Here is a 22,061-nt window from a genome sequence, read left to right as displayed (position 1 = left end):
AAATTTCCAAGAATTTGTTCCATCACTAGTAACCACAAAATGAAAAGGAAGAGGATATATTCAAATGTAATGATAAGAAATTTGAAATTGACATTCCCAAAGTTCTTATCCTTTGTAAAGGAAATGTACTAACAATCGACTAATATTATCAACAAAATACCGATGTTAGGTCTTGTTTTAGATTTAACTGCATTTTCTGGTCGAGGGGCCACAAAAAGTCCTAATGCGATTCCCCGTATCATATGTTAAATTAAACTTATAAATGTGATAATAAACTTGATTATGATATAAATTAATGATTTAATACGACCCTTAATAAAAGAAGTGAGAGCTTAGCCAGCCCCAGTTCAAATACCATTATTTTCACTTTATCCTGCCCTCTTATGTTCTAATAGATGCAAATGGTGTCCTTCGTCAATAGGGCTAGAAGAACCACTAGTGTCGTTTGGTTGAAAAACAAATTATTTTATGATCAGTTATTCCGAGATTAATTATACTGGAATTATTATATCACTCTTTCATAGAGATAAAAATAACATTATAATCCCGGAATAACTAATTCTCGAATTAAATGTGAGTTAAACTCATCTCAAATTTAATCTTGGGGTTAATTATCCCTTATCCTATACCAAACGAGCGACCATGATTTGACCGTATATTTTGAACATAATTAAATATAGATATCATGAACACGAGATCCAGAATACCAAGCCGAGAAAGTCGAGCAACCATTTTCATTAGAAAAACTCAATTGGTCGCATACTGCATATTCTAACTCGTTCTACTATATGTGAGAAGAAGCCGCAAATAGTTTGGACGATTGACAAGAATGACTCCATAAGGGGCTGATTTTAGCCGAATGTCTTCAAAATCGTGGTATTTAAAAAATAGATCCGCACATAGTTATTGCTCTTCAAAGTTTTTCTACTGGATTGATAGATTTTATGTTATAGTTAATCTATCTATTTGTTAGCTGTTCATCATAGTCTACCAGGTTGTCATGATTTTATTCTTTAGGGATTTCTTACCGATTTGGTAGAGTTTATGCTATATTTGCTCAATCTATCTGTTAAATTGTTCACCGAAGTCTGCCCGATTGTTATAACTTTTTTTGTGTTATTTTAACAAATAGTTCTTCAAATTTGCAACTTCAATTTCAATTAAACCACCCTAAATTCGCTCCAAATGATCTCAAATTTAAAATAAAGCTTTCAAATACCACAACACAAGCAATCCTTAATCACCAATTTAACAAAATAACACCAAGTCAAGAAGATCTACTTTGTCTTTTTTACTACTTTCTAAGGTCCAACAAATGAAGTTTTGAGCTTTTTACAGTAAAGGTATTTGAACTAAAAATTTAAAGTATAAATTATTAACATTCAAACGATTTTAACAACAATGGTTCATTAATCTTCTACTTTCCACCACCAAATAAGAATTTCAAGCTTTAAATATTGAAGAACTATGGTGTTCAAGTAAAAAAAATCGGGGCTTTCACTAAACCGTCAAAAATAGAGATATTCCACCAAAGATATGTCACGTTGGAGACATGCCGTGCAATTCCTTTAAATTGTGTTCCCATAAGGTCATAACAATTGGGCTTTTCCCTTGTGGGACATCAAAGGCCAAATTCCAACCATTCATCTTAGAAGAATTAACCCAAATAGTCGCCCACTCAATCACCACTATCAACAATAACATACCCAGTATTATCCCACATTGTGGGGTCTGAGGAAGGTAGTGTGTACGCAAACCTTACCTCTACCTTGTGAAGATAGAGAGATTGTTTCCAATAGACCATCGGCTCAGGAAGTCGCCCACCCAACCAAATTAAAAATAATCGATGAAGATATAATACATGCATAATTATGTATAATCAATGTATAAACTATGTATATGGCTAGAAAAAGTAAATAATGAATATGACCGGCTATTTGTGTAAAGATCATATTCTTCTTATGACTAACTGGACTCTAAAACAATTTGGGCTTGGACTCTCTAGATTGGGCTTCGCGAATGAAGTTGGGCTCAAGAATAGTAATCTCCGCTTATCCAAACAGAACTTAATAAATTAAAATCGTGTTATCTTCCTTCTCCTCCTCCTTCGCTCTTCTCATCTCTTCTAATTCAATTTCTTACAATTCAATTCTTCCAACATTAGGGCTTTAATTTGGCTCCTAGATCAGAATACGACATCGTTTAGAAGAATCCTAAAATGGCGAATCAAGGAGCAAAGAAGCGAAAGGAAGAAAACGCTCGTCATATGAAGAAACTCTTTCAAATCATCCTTGCTTGCAACGTAAATTTCTCCTCATTTTTTCAATTAAAATGATTTTTTTATTTATTTGTTTATTTATTCAATTTTATTTTGTGTATAGGTAATTTATTTATTGGTGAGAGCTGGAATTTTCCATTCAAGTTTCACATGGAAGCATATAGTAGGATTATTGTTGACTTCTTTGGCTTATGCTTTACCATACAAACAATTAGATTCAATGTCAAAACCAAGTTATGGTGATGATGGAGAGCTCTTTGATGGTGGATATGATATGAGTACTGGTGGTATTTGTGGGTAATGTGTAGCTTCATTCCCAATTCATTTTCATTGTTTTATTTTTTGAGGTTTTGAGTTTTTTTACGTTTTTTGAGCTGTTTTAACTTGAGTTTGATAAAATATCGGCCTTGGTTATTAACAGTTTGTTTGGATGGTTGTTACCGGTTGTATTGTATCGTTATGTTTGTTTTGATTATTACTTAAATTTTATTGTATCGTATCGTTAAATTTGTCGTTATGTAACAACGAAAAGTGTCACTTTATGTAACGACATATTTGGTGTGGTTGCATCATTACCGTTTTTTTTCCCTCTCATCTTGTCCTCCCTTATTATTAAATAATCTTATTTTATCCTTTACCCTACCTTTTTATTAATAATTTTACCTCGTACCCTACCTTTTTTTTTATTTGTATTATTGCAAGTTTATTCGTCATATTGTTGCATAACATCACGAAACGACGATAAACAATACGATCTATCCAAACATTATATATATCAAAATAATAACAGTACAATACAATATGATACGATATATTTTAAAATAATACATAACAACCATCCAACCAAGCTGTAAAAAAATTGAGCTATGATGCCCATTACACATCAATTTCCTTGTATAATGTTTTGGGGGCATATTAAATTTTAACTACTAATGCAATAATCACTATCTTTTTTATAGAGAGACTAGTTGTTGGATTCTGAGCTTTGAACTTGATTTCAAGCTGTAAATGTTGCTTTTAATATGCTCAGTTTTGCTGATATTATATTCCTAGTCAAAGCATTGGCTTTCTGGTAACTTGATTATCTCCTGCTCCATTTTGTTTGTAAATATATATATAAAATCTTACTTTGTGATGAATCTTGTTTGCAGATATTTACATGATGTAATCTACATTACATGTTTCGTGCAGTTGGCTTCTATCATCTCTGACAAGTTCTGGTACACATATCTGGTGGTAAGTTTATTTTTATACCTTTATCCATGCATTAGTTACATGTCACAGTCAACGTTATGCATTTTGAGAATGGATCAGAGCTTATAATCAGTAGGAAATATCCATATCCATTGCTGCAAAATTCAATTAACATAAAAATTTGGTAAGATGTTATTTCTGTTGTCTTATCGTTGGTATGATCTATAGTTTATCTAGCCATCACAATAAGGTTTTATTGACTACGTTTGAAGAACATCCTACTTTTGGATCTTTCATGGATGCAAGGACGTGTGGATAACTCATTGGTTGATTTGTGAGTGAAAAGACGCACCTTAGGAAAGAAGAAAATAAGTTGAGTTTCCAGTCATTATTCCATGTATTTGGTCAGGAATTAGTATAAATTTAGAGTAGATTTTGTTGTGTTCCAGAGGAGCTTTGCATGGGTTTGAAACATTATTTCCATTAGTAAAGTTGAAAGTTATCACTATATACATGTTATGATTTTGCGTTGCTGAAATCTCAAGGCAATAATTTTGTGCTTTCTTTCTTTTTCAGTCAATGAATTTGAGAAATTCTTTTACAGAATAAGAGCCCACCTCCGCCCAATTTTAAGTCTTGTGATGGTGCCTGCTTTTATTCTCTTTCTTTTTCAGTCAATGAATTTGAGAAATTCTTCTACAGAAATGAAGCCTGCCTTCACCCAATTTTATGTCATGTGATGGCGCTTGACAGAGCAATTCTTGTCTTAATATCCAATGATAACCTTACTTATCAGTCCAAAAGAAAAACAAAAAATAAAATTATAAGATGAGAGGGAGAGAGAGCTCACATTCTAGTGCATTTGAGGAGAGGGGAAAAGAGGAAGGAGAACAGAGATACAAAGAGTTTTTCTCCAAAAGCTAAAACATCTTAACATCCTGCAGTATTCTTTGTCCTTTACAATGTGGCAAAGTAGATGTCTTCATGGCATCGCCAAATTTACCCTTTTCTAGTTTAGTCTTCTGAAGTTCTTGCAGATATTTTTTCTTTAAGGCGAAGCTGAAGATGTTTTTCTTTTAGGGTGTTTTTGCTGTCAAGGAAATTACTAACTCAATCTAGCAAATTCCCTGGTATGAAGGGCACTAGTTCTCTTAATTTATCAATTCTGTTTCCCATATTAGAGAAGGAACTGTTTTCTGACATGCTTGACCATACTTTTGGAGATTTTAGAAGTTGCACATGTTTCAATTAAGTTTATCCCACTCCAATTAAAATTTAGAGCCCTCTATTAAAAATGAGATATTGGCTTAATTAATAGGCTTTCTATTCCAAGGACCCAAGTACTCTTCTTCTTTCGGCCTTTTGTTCCTAGGACTGTTAGACCTCCTATCATTTATCCACAATTTAGTGCTGGTGAAATGTACTCTGGCTTTGACACGTACATCCAAACAGAAAAAGGTGCAATGATGTCATTTGTAGTTGTTTGGGACTGAAGTTAGTTGTTGATGTCATTGTGGTTGTCTTGTCAATCTGCAGAGTGCTAAATGGTATAGCAACAAAGGTGGTCATGCTAGCTTGTTTTAGGCATTTGGTTTTCTACCCTTTTTTAAAAATTGCCAATAAGTTATTCCAAGGGGATACCTTAGTGTTTAAAGCATCGAGAGTAACCTGTAGATTCCAGGTTCGGATCCCAATCCCAGCATCATCAGCGTGCACCGATCTGCACCAACCCCCATTGGGCAGATTGCCCAGCTCCTTGTGGGCTATAGCAGGCTGCCCTGTGGATGTGTGTGGTTTAGTTGAGGTGCACAGAAGTTGGCTGGGATGCTAGTGTTATCCTAAAGGAAAAAAGAAATGGTTAACAAGTTCCTCAGAATGCGAAAGCGGTCTAGCCAAATTGCACCTCTCTTTTTCGTTTACTTTGAATGATCATTCTTTCCCTATTCTCTGTTTTTGAGGGGTGATAATGGAATTCTGTTATTGCAATGAAGATATCCTGTAAGAGTAATGCTTTATTCATGTTTAGTAATGGTTACAGGGACAGATAACTAATGAGATTTTTAAGTTATTTGGCTGACGTGCACTAAATTACCGTTTCCCTTTCCAGATACCTGCATTCGCAGCGTACAAGCTCTCTGGATTTATCAAAGGATTTTTGCCTCAAGGTTCAGAGGTTCGTGTTAAGAATATGGAACCAAATTGTGATAGATTAACAATTCCTTAACTAAGTGACCTAAGGCCCTAATGTTTCTCTTGATTATTCAGGATGCTGAAGAGGATGAAAAGACCAGAAAAAAGAGAGAGAAACTGGAGAAGAAAGCTTCAAGAACCAAATTTGTTAAAACAAGAGCTCGATAACTCAGCAAAGCAATGAAGTAGAATGGTGTTGCTGAGACTTGTGCATTGGCTGATTGACTACACCTGTTCTTCAAATGTCAGAAAATTGTGTTCTAGCACATGAGTTGTCTCGAGACTGGAGATCGATGTAGTCTGATCTTGTTGAAAATTATGGTTTCGGATACTTTGTAGGATTGCCATATACAGATTCATTTTATGTCTGTTTAATGTATTTGTGTATGTCTTGGTCAGCAGACTACATTTCCATATCCACTTTGAAGAAACCTGTACCATGACATAATCAAGGATTTAGCTACATTTTGGTGCAATTTGGAACTTGATCTCGAAACCCTTTCTCAGGTTTGAGATATAATTATGTTCTATGAGTATATTCTGATAGAAGTATATTTTCGAAACATGAAATTTTTGCAAGAGGATGGAATTTTTTATTAGTCAACTGAGTTGGCCACTCATCTAACACACTAGTTTAGAGCATTTTCAGGTTCTATGATTTAAACTTTATTGGTTCGAACTTTAAAGTTTCTAGCATTGAACTCATTATATTTTTAAAGTAATAGGTTCATGTCTACTATTTATTATAATTTTAATGAAGTTTTATACATAAATTTATGTTTCGCTTAGAAAATTATGGATTCAATGGAACTCGTACCTATAGTCATAAATCTGCCCTTGTATTTAGGTGTCCGGATGAAATTCCGTGAGGATGGGGTGAGAATATAATTCCGTGCAACTATTCGGGCAAATAAATATGAACAAACAGTTGCTTATTTATACTATGTTTTGTTGACGGTATAAACTTAATATAGTATAAATTTAATCCCAGACTTAATCCTTGATATCACATCTTATTCTACCTTAACCCATCAAATTTGGTATTATTTTATACCACCTCACATGTGGTATACATTTGTCTAGAGATTATAATCTCAGGACTATAACCCCAGAATAATTTAGTCCGCGTACCAACCGATCCCAATCAACTAAAGTTTAATAAAATTTAGGTGATCGAGAAAGCTTATTACAAATGTCGTGAGGAAACACTGGTTAGTCATTGTGTTTGATGTCATCTTCCTACTACAAATTCTTTTAATTAATTGATAGAAACATTGAAATTTTGAGTAATTTACAGGGACATCCCTCTGGGTTACCTATATTAGATGTACACCTTCTCTAGTTTTCTGCAATGAACTTCATTGAATTTTGTAAAATGTAAACTTTTACCTGAAAACTATATACTTGCACGTAGGGGTGTTCATGGTTCGGTTTGAATCGGTTTTTCCCTAAAAAGAAACCAAATCAAGTAAATCGGTTCTTCAAATATTGGAACCAAACCAAACCAAACCAATTAAGTCGGTTTTTTATCGATTCGGTTTCTATCGATTTTGGTCGGTTTTTCGGTTTTTTCGGTTATTTATCGGGTTTTTTCTTAAATATGAAACATATACTACCAAACACATATTCCGGAGACTACATTTTCAACGTAACGCTATCAAACCAATTGCTCTTTGAGAAATTTATCATTTACCAAGATATATTGATGATAATTGAATCAAATAGTGATGAATAATTTAAGTACTCAATTAAAAATAGATTATTTTTAACATGAAATAAATTCTTGTATTTAGCAAAAGAAAACTATAAAATAAATTTTTGTACTTAGTAAAAGAAAACTACCAATCAAACTAGAAGGCAAAGAATTAGATTATTATAATAGCAAAGAACTAGACTAAAAATACAAATGACTAATATGTACCATAAAATTTTAGAAATTTTATATAAAAATATACATATATATAGGTGTAATAATAAATTTAAATAGCTACTTTTATAGTCGATTTGGTTCGATTTTTTCGGTTATTTTTTTATTAAAACCAAAACCAAACCAAATTTGATCGGTTTTTAAAATTCAAAACCAAAACCAAACCAAATCTAAAAAGTATCGGTTTTTTTTGGCCGATTTGGTTCGATTTTTTGAATTTTTATGAACACCCCTACTTGCACACGATATTTACAACAAACAAATGATCGAAGAACTTTAGGTATTGTAAGAGTTATATTATTTCACTTATCTGAATTCGAGCTATGAGAACGAAAAAAAACTTCTAATAGAAAATGATTCCCCTTTAATGGGTAATACACCGTGCGAATTTAAATTAGCCCGGATAAATTTCTGAATACCAAATAATTAAACCCAAATAATTACTTCTTTGTGTATTAAATATATCAAACCATTTCCCCCACTCCTGACACCTCCACCCTATAAAAGTAAAAGATATTTGCAAAAAACATGAAAATGATACAACATTTTTGTTCTAGTAGCTTGTCACTTTGCTTTCCTTTACTTCCTAAGAATACAATCTCATTTATCAGTATCTCTAATAAAATCTTTTCTCAAGATATTCATTTTCCTGAACAGACAGATAAAATATTCTGACATACCGACATTTTAATACCATCAGAAAGGAAAAAGAAATTCGAAGGAATCCAAAAAATGTCATTGTCTGTTTTTCTAACTTCTTTTACTTTAATTAAAACCAAATAAGAAAAGACAAGGAAATTTAAGTGAAATAAAATTGGTTAAATTATTGCTCTAGTCAACCTTATTGGACAAATAAAGAATAAAATAGTACATACTTGTCAAACAAGAGTACAAGACTAACCTGGTTAAGTAAAAGAAGAAACTTCATCCTCATTTTCCTGCCATGTGTATTCATTGATCACATATTTTTTAATGGGCAGTAACCATTTGATGAATTATGAAATTTCAGTTGATAAAGACAAGAAAAAATGTAAAAATTCCTCCCTATATTTTGGAGTAAGTTGAAAATAATCCCTTAAATATACTTCTGCGCGATTTTAATCCTTTAAATTTGTCAATTGTGAACACTTTTGATCTCCGCAATATATTGTTGGAAAAAAATATGTCCATCAAATATTTAAAACCTGTGATAGCTAGATTCAAGGAAATTGTGAAATTTTGTTTAACCAAAAACATCAGAAAGTTCCGTCAAATTCCAAAAATCACAACAGTAAAAACTGCACCAAACACGAGAAATAGATAATAATAAAAATTACAAAATCCGCACCTCCCTAATTTAACAATCAAAGTTTGTTAAATACTTAACGAAAACTAGAAGTGTTCACTTTTGATAAATTTAAAGGATAAAAGCTGCTCAGAAATATATTTAAGGCACGATTTTGAACTTACCCCAAACATAATGAACCATTTATGACATTTTCTGACAAAGACAACTTAATCCTTTCTTCTCCTCAACTATATAAATGCATGTTATAGAAGTAGGAATACTATAAAAGAAAGCTCCATTATTAGAAACATTATACAAGAAAAATGGAGAAGCTAAATAGCACAGTTGCAGTTTCATTTGTGATTATGATAATTTTTTTAAGATGGGTATGGAAATTCTTGAATTGGGTGTGGATTCAACCAAAGAAAATGGAAAAGAGACTAAAAATGGAAGGATTCAAAGGAAGCTCATATAAGCTATTACTTGGAGACATGAAAGAGATAAATACAATGGTTGAAGAAGCCAAAACCAAGCCTATGAATTTTACCAATGATTATGCGGCTAGAGTCTTACCACACTTCACAAAGTTGATGCTCCAATATGGTATGTAATATTATTAGTGCTATAATTTAACCGATTATAGCAGGTCATGACGCTATTTAAGAGATTGTTATATCAAGAGTTGACATGTAGAGTTACTTGTTGTTTTAAATCAACTTAACTATATCATGACTCGAGTTTAAGCTCTATGCACTCACAGTGTAATATTTATTTATATAGTCAGGTCATTTATAAGGCAGTTACGTAAATATCTAAGAAATGCTTTAATTAGTAATCTGATAAAAGTAGTAACTAACTTGTTTTCACAAGTAATTCTACCCTAATAGCAGTGGCGAAAGCAGGATTTTCACCAAGGGGATTAAAAAAATAATAAACACGCAAAAAAGCTAAGGGAATTCAACACCTGATATATACATGCAAAAAAAAAATTAACGTTATATATATAGTGTAATTTTCGGTGAAGGGGGTTCAGCCCCTTCCGTCCACCTAGCTCCGCCCCTGACTGATAGTGTAAACTATCTTTACATTGGGAGTCTGTCTATAATAAATCATATTTTAAATGAGGCTCAGTTCAATTATTGCATCTCTTTAACATCCTTATAGGATTTCAATAGTTTGAGATTTCTGTTTTCTCTAATATTAGCTTGTTGTATTATCTTGTAGGCAAGAATAGCTTTATGTGGTTAGGACCAAAACCAACAATGTTTATCACAGACCCTGAACTTATAAGGGAAATTTTGTCAAAAAGTTACATATACCAGAAGATTCAAGGCAATCCAATCACTAAGTTGCTAGCACAAGGACTAGCAAGTTATGAGACAGAGAAGTGGGCTAAGCATAGAAGAATTATCAATCCTGCATTTCACCTTGACAAGTTGAAGGTAGCTTTAACATCCTAAATCACTTGAATACTATCCTAATTAATCTTTATTATAGATGATTGCACTATCTTTAAGCTGTGAAATGCTCTTCATCTTATATCACCTTTGTATTACGACGACTTCACAAGGTAGGGGTAAGGTCTGCGTACACATTACCCTCTCCAGACCCCACTTGTGGCATTATACTGATTTTTTTGTTGTTGTTGTTGTTGTTGTTGTTGTTGTTGTTGTTGTTGCGACGTTTTCAGAATGTTAGTTTATTGATTAGTAGGAAATATTAGTTGTTGTTGTTGTTGCGACGTTTTCAGAATGTTAGTTTATTGATTAGTAGGAAATATTAGTTGTTGTTATTGTTGTATATTACGACGTTTTCAGAATGTTAGTTTATTGATTAGTAGGAAATATTAGTTGTTTTGTCCTGATATTACTAATGCACATCCTAAAGCACATATGCTCTAAATAAGATCTACTATAGGAATATCATTAGCATGTCTTGTGGTAGTTGACCACCCTTCATCGAAAAATTATATTGTATATATAGGTAAAATATTAGGTTTTAGATGTATATAACATATATTGAACACCCTTTATCGAGAAATGTTTTTCCACTTCTTTCAAGTTTGAACACCCTTTAGGAAATCTCTAGCTTCGTCACTGCCAGGTTTCGTGGTTTAGCAGAACCCAGTGCTTGGGGTCGACCCTTGTATATGTGTGGGAAATACGTATGACTAGAGTTAATGTACATTTCAATACTCACAACGTCTAAATTTTGGATTCACCATTGTTGTTCTGATAAATCTTGACGTGATCACGTTGTATCCTAGCATTAACATTACATAGAGTTGGATAATTGTGATCTTTCAATGCTAGTATTATAAATTGAGAAGGAAAAAAAGTCTGTTATTGAGCCATTAACTATGAATGTTTCTTTGATATATGTAGCATATGCTACCATCTTTCTACTTGAGTTGTTGCGACATGCTCAGAAAATGGGAAAGTATAGTTTCATCAGAGGGATCAGAGATAGATGTGTGGCCTTTTCTTCAAACGTTGACAAGCGATGCCATTTCAAGAACTGCTTTTGGTAGTAACTATGAAGAAGGGAGACAGATATTTGAGCTTCAAAAAGAACAAGCTGAGTTAATTTTACAAGCAGTGCGATGGCTTTACATCCCCGGATGGAGGTAAACTCGACTTACAAATTATATACAGTTTCAAGAAAAATAGTCCTGTGATTTATCTATTATATTAAGTAAACTCAGACTTACAGTTTTGTGACTTTACTGTTATAGTTGATAAAAGTTAATGATCATACATGAAATTAACTAACGCTTTGTTTTTGGCATAGATTTGTGCCAACAAAGAGGAACAAGAGGATGAAGCAAATCGCTAAGGAAGTACGATCATTAGTGTTAGGAATAATCAATAAAAGAATAAGAGAAATGAAAGCAGGGGAAGCTGCAAAAGATGACTTACTGGGAATACTATTGGAATCTAATTTTAAAGAAATACAAATGCATAGAAACAAGAACTTTGGTATGACTATTGATGAAGTGATTGAAGAATGCAAGTTATTTTACTTTGCTGGGCAAGAGACTACTTCAGTTTTGCTTGTATGGACTTTGATTTTACTGAGTAAGCATGTTGATTGGCAAGAAAGAGCTAGAGAAGAAGTTCGTCAAGTCTTTGGAAGTAACAAACCTGATTATGAAACATTGAATCAATTGAAAGTTGTAAGTACGGTCAATATCCACCATACTAATTTTTGTTATCCAAAATTTGGTATTTCATTATTTTTACTACTTAGCATGTACCACGTCTTCCTTGAAGGGGAGCTTTGGCGTAACTGGTACTGTCATGTTTCCTGGTCACGGGTTCGAGCTATGGAAACAATCTCTTGCAAAAATACAGGGTAAGACTGTGTATAATAGACCCTTGTGGTCCGGCCCTTTCCGGGACCCCGCGTATAGCGAAAGCTTAGTGTATCGGGCTGCCCTTTAACCTGTACCAAGTCTGAATGGATGAGGGTCGAGGTAGGCTGACAACCGGCGTATGATTAGTCAATTTACAATGAATCCTCACAATACATTTGGCATAACTAGTAAAATTATTGTCATGTGATCAGGAGGTCACGGGTTCGAGCCGTGAAAATAGCTTCTTGCAAAAATGCAGGGTAAGACTGTGTACAATAGACCCTTGTGGTCCGGCCCTTTTCCGGACCCCGCGCATAGCGGGAGCTTAGTGCATCGGACTGCCCTTTAGCCTGTACAAGTCTAAATGGATGAGGGTCGGGGGTAGGCTGACAACCGGCGTATGATTAGTCAATTTATGATGAATCCTCACAAGACAGTATTTTTACTATTTTTTACAGGTAACGATGATATTCAACGAGGTTTTAAGGTTGTACCCACCGGGAATTATGATTGGTCGAACTGTACACGAGGAAACCAAATTAGGGAACTTGTCCTTGCCAGCAGGGATGCTACTTATGTTACCTGCAATTTGGTTGCATCATGACAATGAAACATGGGGAGATGATGCTAAGGAGTTCAAACCAGAGAGGTTTGGTGAAGGAGTTAATAAAGCAACAAAAGGTAAGTTTGCATATTTTCCATTTAGTTGGGGACCAAGAATATGTATTGGACTGAATTTTGCAATGTTAGAGGCTAAAATGGCACTTGCATTGATTCTACAACACTATGCTTTTGACCTCTCTCCATCTTATGCACATGCTCCTCATACAATTATCACTCTTCAACCTCAACATGGTGCTCCTTTAATTTTGCGCAAGCTGTAGCGCGGATATATAGATTTGTTATCTACCGTAGGTTACTAAAACATATATCACTTTTTTGGTCGTAGAACCTTCTATCTTTCTTTGTACTTTGTTTCTGTTTGATGATGGTATTGTCCAGGTCAGCTTGTGCGTTACCTTTCTCGGACCTTACTTGTAGAATTACACTGGATTTGTTTTTTGTTGTTGTTGCCAAAGTCTTAGTGGATAGAGTTACCTAATGTTTTTCTAAAAAGTCACTAGCAAGTATCGAGTGAATTAGTCGAAGTACACGCAAGTTGGTCCGAACACCACAGTTATTTTGAAAAAAAAAAAGATAATAACGAAGAAGCCATAGTTCATGCACTATGTTGCTAAGCTAAAATGATCCCAGGCTGTCCAAGCCTTGACCTTTTAATCAATCTATTGGTCACAACTTACAAGCGATAACACAACTTACCATTTCATCTCCGCAGCTGTATACTTAGCGATAACACAACGTTTAGGTGAAGCAGATCTTTAGGTGATAAAACAGGCTGCTAAAGAGTGAATTGTTGGGTATGTTGACCCTTAAAATCATCATTTCAACATACTAAACTGTGCCCAGGGCCAACTGAGTATCGGTCATAAGAACGTGTAAGAATCAAGTGATTATTAACCAAAGGAATCCAAAGATAAATAAACAGTAGTTACCTTAGCATATGCCCAAGCAGTCCAATATTCCAATGATACTGTACTAGCATTGGCCAGTCTCTATCTCACAATATGAACGTCACGAATATTACATAATACTAACTTCAGCAGAACAGACTATCAGCAGTTCAACTCGAACAAAGACTATTCATGATCTGCAAGATAAGCAGTCAACTGAAAAACGAAGAGAAGAGAGAAAAGTGAAGCCAGTATCAAAATCCTGACCAAGCAGTCACAATCACCCACCAAAAGTAGTACTACTATCAATCATACCACGATATGAAATAGTCACGGAGATCACATACTACTGACTTCAGCAGAATCATACTTGCATATCAGTAAAAACTCCCAACTTCATAGACAATATCATAGTATTTATTCATAGTACCGAAATAGGTCCATCACACGACATACCAGTCATAAAGATCTCACAACATGAAATAGTCATTGGGATTACATACAGCTGACTTCAGCAAAATCATCCTGTATATTACTCGCTAGATAATATGATAATAATTAAGCTACTAGATAAAAGATAATATGATAGTACTTAGGCATTTCACTCTTCCAAGGAGCGCATAGCAGGTAACTCCCTATCAACTCCAACAGAATCAGATTAAGTTCTTGCATAGCTGCTATACTGCCACATGGGTCTTCTTTTCAGTTCTTTCAGCGGAGAAGCCACTTCAGAGATGAAAGCGACCCCCTTCAGATTGGTCAGACAAACATGAAGATATCGTTAGCAGCTTCATTTCGTCATCCATCTAGTAAACCAGGAAGAAAAGAACATTAGGAAGGAAATGATGCAAATATTTCCGATCTTCAGAAGACATTGCATGCTAAATAAGATAATTGTTCTATCATCAAATTAAGGAGATCTTTACTGCTAGGCTGATTAAAACTTCACATTCAAAGGACATGCCCGCGGACCTGAAGAGCTCCCGGAAACTTGCTGCTAAGCACATGAGCGGCCAAGCCAAGCGCGGACCCTCGCACACCAGTGCAAGTTTCTTGCTTGACTCTTGCACCGGCATTTATGAAATGAAAGTCACCTTCATATTGCTCAGAAAAAAGCGAAGAAATTACTGGCAACTTCATTTTTTTATGCAGGCCATCCATCTAGTAAACCAGGAAAAAAGAAACAAATATTAGAAAGGGAATGATGAAAATCTCCAATATTCAATAGACATTTCATGCAAAAGAAGATAGGTGGCTCGATCATAAAAAGTTGATCTTTACTGCTAAATTAATTCAAAACTTCACACTCGAGGACAAGACAAAGTCTATGCCCACTGACCTGAAGAGCTCCCAGTAATTTGTCACTAAGGACATGAGCTGAAGAATCAGACGCAAGCCCTCGCGCACCAGCGCAGGCTCCCTGCTCCACTCCTGCACCAGCATTTGTGAGATGAAAACAACCTTCCCATTGCTCAGACAAATGCGAAGAATTTACTCGCGACTCCATTTCTTCATGCAGGTCATCCATCTAGTAAACCAGGAAAAACAAAAGAATATTACGTAGAAAAGAAATTAAGGCAAATATTTCTAATCTCCAAGAAATATCGCACGCAAAAGAAGATAGGTTGTTTTGATCATCAAAGATGGTTTTTACTGCTAAATTGATCGTAACTTCATATTCAAGAACAATAACATCTCTGCCAACCGACCTGAAGAGCTCCCTGTAATTTTTCGCTAAGCACATGAGCAGCTGGGCCACACGAGAGCCCTTGCGCACCAGTGCAGGCTTCCTGCTCCATTCCTGCACTGGCATTTGTGAAGTTGCTTAATTGCTAGTCAGAATCTTCATAAAATTCACCTTCATCAGAAAGGTCATCAAAAGCACGAACATCAAGCTGGTAGCGGAGAATCCCTCCAATGCCACCAAAACCACGGCAAAACTGAGATCCTTCTTGTGATTTGTTGGTAACAAACTCCAGACTACAACCAAATCTCCTGTACTCATTCGCAAACCACTCAAGTAGTGGCAATTTATCCTGAATTTCTAACTCCGCATTAGTAGCAGGATCACGGAAGTTACTTTGGACAGTGTCTTGCTCCTTATTCAAGTGCTTAATGATTGTTTCTCCGGACGTGTTATTTTTCAGCACATACCTAGTCATGTCCAGATTTTCCCACACAATAAGGGTCTCAATAGCACCCATTTCCAGAACTTTCAAGGTATCATCAACCCCAAAAACATACTTCCCAGTGTCCTGACTGATCTCCTCAAAATACTTGCCTATCAATTTCTTCTCCTGTATAAATTTCACGTTGGCTAAGATCTCAGCAGACAACTCAATTGCTTGATTGAAACCATTTTCTCCTCCATAAGAAACATCCACCACATTTAATATTTTTGCCTGAAGACGGGGATCAAACATATCAGACTGGCTAAGCTCTGTCTTAAAGTCAGCTGATCCAGCTAGTATCAGGCCTGAAACATTGGGCTGACTGGTGGCAGGATTAATATAAAATTGGGTTGCAAGCTCTGCCGTTTTCCTCACATAGTTGTGCCGTTTCTCCATCCGAAGACGAGCAAAACGCAGTGCTGACTGTCCTCCTCTTCCATGTTTTTTGGGCAGATCAACACTAAACTTGTGAAGAACCTCCCTGGTATTGCCACTCAATGTCCCGAAAAGTGTCCCATTTCCATCCATTATAATAAATCCAAACTTGTCATCAGATTCCAAAAGTTCATTCAGGGCTTCTGTGTGGAACTTGTTATCACAAAGATATAGAGATGCGTTAATGGGCCTGAAGGGCTCAAAATCAATTGTGACCTTCTTCTCTTTCCCATCTTCGGTCATAATCGTTCCAGTGTAAAGCACAAGCCCATTTGGTGGAACCTTGTTATAGAGTTTAAGTCTCTGCTGAGCAGATGTGATTGCACCCAACACAGATTGACGATTAACTCTACTTTTAATGTTTGATGCAGTTCCAAACTCATCTCCAAGCATCTTAGTGACCCTAGATACTTGATCCCGTGGAGGCATGATAAGAGAAATCATGCTGGTGCCATTGCCTCGAGCAGCTTCAAGTGCCTTTATAAGTTTCTTAATCTTCCATATCTCAATATTCTTATCATTATCATGACCGTCAGTCATCATTGTATACCAAACTGTAGTTCAAGAAAATAAAAAATAATCAGATATTAGTACACAAACATAGACTAAAATAAGTAAGCTAACACCAAGTGACAACAAATGCCCAAGCCTTCAAATAACCAATCAATGACAGCTATTGAGTGCTAAACTTACTATGGGCATGACTAGTTTTGTTACTAATCCCAAATTCTATGGTACAGATACAATGTCCAATTAGAAGATCGTATAGGAACTTCAGTGAGCTTGTAAAACTACATCCATTTCCCCAATTCCAGAACTAACATCTATGTGTGTGGATAATCTTCAGGAGTCATTCTTTGTTTAAAGGGCCTAGTGTTTACAGGGGTTGATAAGTAGTTTACAGGGGCTAATATATCGGTATAACAATGGAAACTAAAACTATGTTTGATCACTGCCCTCATTGATTACTGAATATACATCTGCATATAACAAAAAATTAGAATCTTATGAAAGTTGATATCACAGCTATTAAAAAATCTTCTCCTTTTTTCATTTCAGGGGAAAGCTCTTTCTTTTATCCCCCTAAAAGTCTTCCAAGAGACACTTTTTTTGTGATGTATCTTCTAAGAGATTTAACTTCTTTTCTTGGATGATTAAATAATAACCGGCAACATATACTTCTCTTCACTCCACAGCACCTCCTACTTCACCCATTGGATACATCAATAGTACAACAACAACAATAACAACAAACCTAGTGTAACCCCACATAGTAGGCTCTGGGGAGGGTAGAGTGTACGCAGACCTTACCCCCTACCTTGTGAAGGTAGAGAAGTTGTTTCTGTAAGACCCCCGCTCAAAGAAAAAAGAAGATACATCAATAATAAATTATCAAATTAATCGGCTAACTCAACCCGCCAGGGAGATTAACACAACATGAATACTAGACAAACAGAAAGCTAATTCACTTGCTGCTTTTCAAAAAAATAACATACCGAAGCAATACAAATCAGTAGGTAGATTCAATGTTTTATCCAAAAAAATTGTCAACCAAATCAAACCCAATAATTTACATACCTTTTTAGAGCAAGGATGAAGAATTTTATACCAACCTTCCATGAACACTAAAACAACAACAACAACCCAGTATAATCCCACTAGTGGGGTCTGGGGAGGGTAGTATGTACGCAGATCTTACCCCTACCCTGGGGTAGAGAGGCTGTTTCCGATAGACCCTCGGCTCCCTCCCTCCAAGAACTCCCCACCTTGCTCTTGGAGTGACTCGAACTCACAACCTCTTGGTTGGAAGTGGAGGGTGCTCGCCACTAGAGCAACCCACTCTTCCATGAACACTATAGTACACATTAAATTACTCAACTTTATCAGATCTCTCATCCAAATCTTGCAATTTCGAACAACAAATTATATTTTTTCCGACTTCGGTGTCCGTATCAGCTTGCGCACACCTCTGACTATTCCACTGGATACCTGCTACCTCCCACCGGCGCAGGTAAGCGAAGAAATCACCAGTGTCTTTTGCCTCCCTTGGGATTAATATCCTATAATAAATTCTTCTTTTAATTAAGGTAGTGTCCGGGCCAACTTATGCACATTCACTAGATACCTGCTAGCTCCCACCAACACAGGTACCTAGTAACTATGCCCGCCAAAGCTTAACCAAGGTAAGAAATCACTAGTGTTTTTTTGCATCAGTCGGGATTTTATTTCCTACAATAAATTTTTCTTTTAATGAAGGTTGTTGTCCGGGCCAGCTTGCGCACATTCACCAGATACCTGGTAGCTCCCACCAACATAGTCACCAGATACTTGGTAGCTCCCACCAACATAGGTACTTAGTAACCATGCCCGCCAAGGCTTAGCCAAGGTAAGAAATCACTAGTGTTTTTTCGCATCCATCGGGATTTACTTTCCTAAAATATATTCTGTCGAATCCCGCATAAAAATCCACAAAAAAAAACCTTAATTCTCTTTGATTTAACCATATTCTCTGATTAAACCGATTTCATTAATCATAACCACGTTTAAGATCACTTTGTTTAAAGGCGCTCACTAATTTCTCCAATAAAAGTAACTCATATAAAATAGCAGGAGTACTAGATTTTAAGCAATAATCACTAATCTAAATCATCAGTTTCATAATCCAAACAAAACAACATAATCTAATCACTTCACCTAGTTAGATCAATAAAACATAATAAAAATTAAAAACAAAAAAACATATATTAATAATAAATAAATGAATAAATCACTAATCAAGGGAACACAAATTTCATGTTTTTTTTACAACAAGAAATAAATAAATTGAAAATGATGAACATAACTTAGGGAGAAGTGAGACGAGAATTCACCAAAAAGAAAAGAGAGAAAAATAGAAAGAGAGACTGACACGGCAGTTATGGAATTCTAGAGAGAACAGTGGGAATGTTTTGTATATATAGTTATTCTAATTGGGCCCCACAATGAAATATAAATACCGACTTTACTTCCCAAGATATTTTCTTTATTTTCTTTTTCCTCTAGACTAGAAAAGTAACAATAATAAGTAATTATTTTTATGACAATAATATTCGGATTGCATTTAAAACAAGCAAGTACTTATTTTAAATTTTGTTTAAAAAATCTCAATGAATTTTACAACGAAGAGGAGTGTTTTTCCTTAGTGTTAAATTACTAATTCTTTATTTATATGAAATTGTAAAATAATTCAAGAAAAGCAAATTCAGAAACTATTATAAATGACATTAGTTGAAAGTTTCTTAGGCATTTGGACATGAGTTGGTTGAAGTTTGAAAAGAAAAAAAAGAGTACTTGATGTTAGAAGTTGAAAAAGGATATTTGGAATTAAATTGTTAGTAAATACGTACTTACATTCAATATTTATATCAAATCAAATAATTTAATTCTAGCAGTTTAAAATTAAAGTGAAAATGCATATCAGGTTAAGTAATAAATATATTTATCTTATATTCATTAGTTCAATTTAAACTCTAAATGCGAGTAAGTATTTAATGTTCTTTCGATCTTTACATGTTTTGTTCTCTGTTTACTATTTTGTAAGAAATTATACGTTTCTTTAGCAGTTCCTTTTAATTGAACAAATTCGAAAATATTAGCAACAAAAAAGAAAAAACAAATTCGAGAATCCTGAATAAAAATCAAGATTCTCTTTCTATGAACTGTACAACTAAGGCTCCATATTGAAGAATAAAAAAACATTAGAGAGATAAGGATTAGTTGAAACATTTCACGTGAAGCAAGCATAATCGGATTCATGATTTAAATTATATATGTTCAACTTTAAAGATTTTTAGCATTGAACTTATTATATTTTTAAAGTTATGGATCCATATTAGGGTGTACAAAGAAAACAGATAAATCACACAAAACCGATAATCTGAGTCAAATCGAAAAAAAATTCAATTGTGATTTGGTATTAAAAAAAAGCTCGACCATCAAACGCTAACTAATATAACAATAAATCCCATTCGGCAGTGTTATAAGTTCTTGGCTCTTCTTTTTATGGAAAAAAATACATTAACCATCACTGGTTTATTGCTTCTTTGTAAAACTCTAAGCAAAATTACTCAATTTGGTTCAAGTGTTTTTAGATAAATTAACGGCTTAACCTCTGTATTTTAGGATGACATTCGCCTTGCCTCCTTTCCTAGTCTTGCCAGAGGCGGATCCAGGATTTAAGCCCTATGGGTTCAATTTTTAAAATTTTTAGTATTGAACCCATTATATTTTTAAATTTATGGGTTCATGTGTACTATTTTTGTAATTTTAATGATTTTTTTACGTATATATTTTTACTCCACGTCGAAAGTTATGAGTTCAGTTAAACCCGCTGAGTATATGCTACATCCGCCCCTGAGTCTTGCTCGATTCAATAGCCCCGTCATAGCCCACTCACCTATCTTCAAGATTGAAGTTAGAATGAGAAGTCCTAAAATCTTAATGAAAAAGAGCTCGGCATCTATGTATTCGAGAGGTAGAAAACGACCACTAAGGAATAAGAAAGCTAATATTACAAATGGACTTCCATGGAATATATAAGTTTAATTTATTTTCACCGACTCGAATGAAATGGTTCCATGAATCACGACGGATCTTTTTTTTCTAATAACCGAAAAATTCCCGAGGAGCAGTAGAGCATAGTTAGAAACTTTATGGACAATGAGTCCTCCCCTACTCTTCTCCACTTAAATACTTACTTTTATACTTTTATATGCGGCAAGGTTTGAACCTGTGACATGCACCAGCCCAAACATCATATGATTTCTCCCTTACCGCTAGACAAAGCCCTGAAAATTGAATCCTCGACGGCTCTGAAAAGATATTTCCCAACAGAGGACTACTACGACTACATTGAATTTAAAATATAGTAAACAATAAACATAACTAGAAAACTGTCAAAAAGCGTCCAGAAAAACCTACCGAAATCGGTCGGAATCGAATAAAAACTAACCGATTTCCGACCGATTTTAATTTGTCGAAAACACAATGGTCGGTAATGCAAGGCGACCGTAGACGATCGATATTTTTGATCGAAGTTAGTCGGTAATTTTCAATGCACTTTGACCAAATATTCTGACACAAACAAAATTTACCGATCGAATTCGGTCGGAATCTTAATTATTATTATTTTAAAATTGTTCATTTCCGACCGAATTCTGTCGGTATTCTTGAAAATAATTTTAAATTATTTTTAAATTAGCGACCGATATCGGTCGGAATCTTAATTATTATTTTTTAAAATTATTCATTTCCGACCGAAATCGGTCGATATTATTAAAATATTTAAAATCAAAATTTTCGAACGAAGTCGGTCGGTAATTTTAAATTTTTGGGAATTTTATTTTAACATTTTCGACCGACTTCGATCGGTATGCGGTCGATTTTCTGGGTAAATTTTTGGCAGAATAGAGTTGTTTTACTATTGCACCTGCCAACAACCAATCACCTATAATGATATCATTACATTGTTGTCATTCAATCAATAACAATAATAATAGCAACAATAACAACAAGAAGAACAAAAATAACAACTATCAAAACTATATTAACAATATTTATAGTGTTTCAAAATATCCAACAATAAAATATTTCACAAGTTAAAAGTTCAAACATAATTCAATGAGTGTTTTGTACTACATCATTTTCATCTCCACTACTAGAAGCTTCATCGTCGGCATGGTTCGAAGGATCACG

General features: G+C 34.7%; 3 protein-coding genes across 7 annotated transcripts; 2 read left to right on the top strand and 1 right to left on the bottom strand.

Moving 5' to 3' along the window:
- The first annotated feature begins 2,092 nt into the window (after positions 1 to 2,092).
- LOC107781117 (uncharacterized) lies at positions 2,093 to 6,158 on the top strand. Its single transcript, XM_016601767.2, has 5 exons — positions 2,093 to 2,302; positions 2,382 to 2,575; positions 3,430 to 3,514; positions 5,580 to 5,645; positions 5,738 to 6,158. The coding sequence occupies exons 1-5, from the start codon at positions 2,219 to 2,221 to the stop codon at positions 5,828 to 5,830; spliced, it is 522 nt and encodes a 173-aa protein (XP_016457253.1). The 5' UTR covers positions 2,093 to 2,218; the 3' UTR covers positions 5,831 to 6,158.
- Positions 6,159 to 9,121: 2,963 nt separating this feature from the next.
- On the top strand, positions 9,122 to 13,274 carry LOC107781087 (cytochrome P450 CYP72A219). 3 transcript variants are annotated; one of them, XM_016601732.2, is made up of 6 exons: positions 9,122 to 9,459; positions 10,081 to 10,298; positions 11,241 to 11,482; positions 11,647 to 12,031; positions 12,129 to 12,210; positions 12,670 to 12,956. In XM_016601732.2, exons 1-6 carry the CDS (start codon positions 9,180 to 9,182, stop codon positions 12,813 to 12,815), a joined length of 1,353 nt encoding a protein of 450 aa, XP_016457218.1. In that variant the 5' UTR covers positions 9,122 to 9,179; the 3' UTR covers positions 12,816 to 12,956. The 3 variants fall into 3 exon arrangements, with proteins under 3 accessions (XP_016457218.1, XP_016457226.1, XP_016457210.1); XM_016601740.2 differs by lacking the exon at positions 12,129 to 12,210 and having other exon boundaries at positions 9,123 to 9,459; positions 11,647 to 12,035; XM_016601724.2 differs by lacking the exon at positions 12,129 to 12,210 and having other exon boundaries at positions 9,126 to 9,459; positions 12,670 to 13,274.
- Positions 13,275 to 14,099: 825 nt separating this feature from the next.
- On the bottom strand, positions 14,100 to 19,241 carry LOC107781127 (eukaryotic peptide chain release factor subunit 1-3-like). Of its 3 annotated transcripts, XM_016601776.2 has the most exons (4): positions 15,432 to 19,173; positions 15,062 to 15,250; positions 14,695 to 14,883; positions 14,100 to 14,528 (listed from the first exon to the last, which is right to left on the bottom strand). In XM_016601776.2, exon 1 carries the CDS (start codon positions 16,869 to 16,871, stop codon positions 15,555 to 15,557), a length of 1,317 nt encoding a protein of 438 aa, XP_016457262.2. In that variant the 5' UTR covers positions 16,872 to 19,173; the 3' UTR covers positions 14,100 to 14,528; positions 14,695 to 14,883; positions 15,062 to 15,250; positions 15,432 to 15,554. The 3 variants fall into 3 exon arrangements, with proteins under 3 accessions (XP_016457262.2, XP_016457242.2, XP_075092647.1); XM_016601756.2 differs by lacking the exons at positions 14,100 to 14,528; positions 14,695 to 14,883 and adding an exon at positions 19,199 to 19,241 and having other exon boundaries at positions 15,112 to 15,250; positions 15,432 to 16,882; XM_075236546.1 differs by lacking the exons at positions 14,100 to 14,528; positions 14,695 to 14,883 and having other exon boundaries at positions 15,112 to 15,250; positions 15,432 to 16,882; positions 17,584 to 17,721.
- Positions 19,242 to 22,061: the final 2,820 nt, after the last annotated feature.

The sequence above is a fragment of the Nicotiana tabacum genome, chromosome 18 (genome assembly GCF_000715075.1).
Source record: "Nicotiana tabacum cultivar K326 chromosome 18, ASM71507v2, whole genome shotgun sequence".
Lineage (NCBI taxonomy): Eukaryota > Viridiplantae > Streptophyta > Magnoliopsida > Solanales > Solanaceae > Nicotiana > Nicotiana tabacum.
The sequence above is the reverse complement of the archived record's forward strand: the minus strand, read 5'-3'. Positions and strand labels throughout refer to the sequence as shown.

What these genes read in the sequence shown, in the direction of transcription:
- LOC107781117 (XM_016601767.2), top strand. Translation starts at nt 2,219, where the DNA reads ATGGCGAATCAAGGAGCAAAGAAGCGAAAGGAAGAAAACGCTCGTCAT. An exon ending in AGTACTGGTGGTATTTGTGG is followed by an intron (nt 2,576 to 3,429) that starts GTAATGTGTAGC and finishes TCTTGTTTGCAG; the next exon opens with ATATTTACATGATGTAATCT. An exon ending in TTTTGCCTCAAGGTTCAGAG is followed by an intron (nt 5,646 to 5,737) that starts GTTCGTGTTAAG and finishes TTGATTATTCAG; the next exon opens with GATGCTGAAGAGGATGAAAA.
- LOC107781087 (XM_016601724.2), top strand. Translation starts at nt 9,180, where the DNA reads ATGGAGAAGCTAAATAGCACAGTTGCAGTTTCATTTGTGATTATGATA. An exon ending in AAAGTTGATGCTCCAATATG is followed by an intron (nt 9,460 to 10,080) that starts GTATGTAATATT and finishes ATTATCTTGTAG; the next exon opens with GCAAGAATAGCTTTATGTGG. An exon ending in CATTGAATCAATTGAAAGTT is followed by an intron (nt 12,032 to 12,669) that starts GTAAGTACGGTC and finishes TATTTTTTACAG; the next exon opens with GTAACGATGATATTCAACGA.
- LOC107781127 (XM_016601756.2), bottom strand. Translation starts at nt 16,871, where the DNA reads ATGATGACTGACGGTCATGATAATGATAAGAATATTGAGATATGGAAG.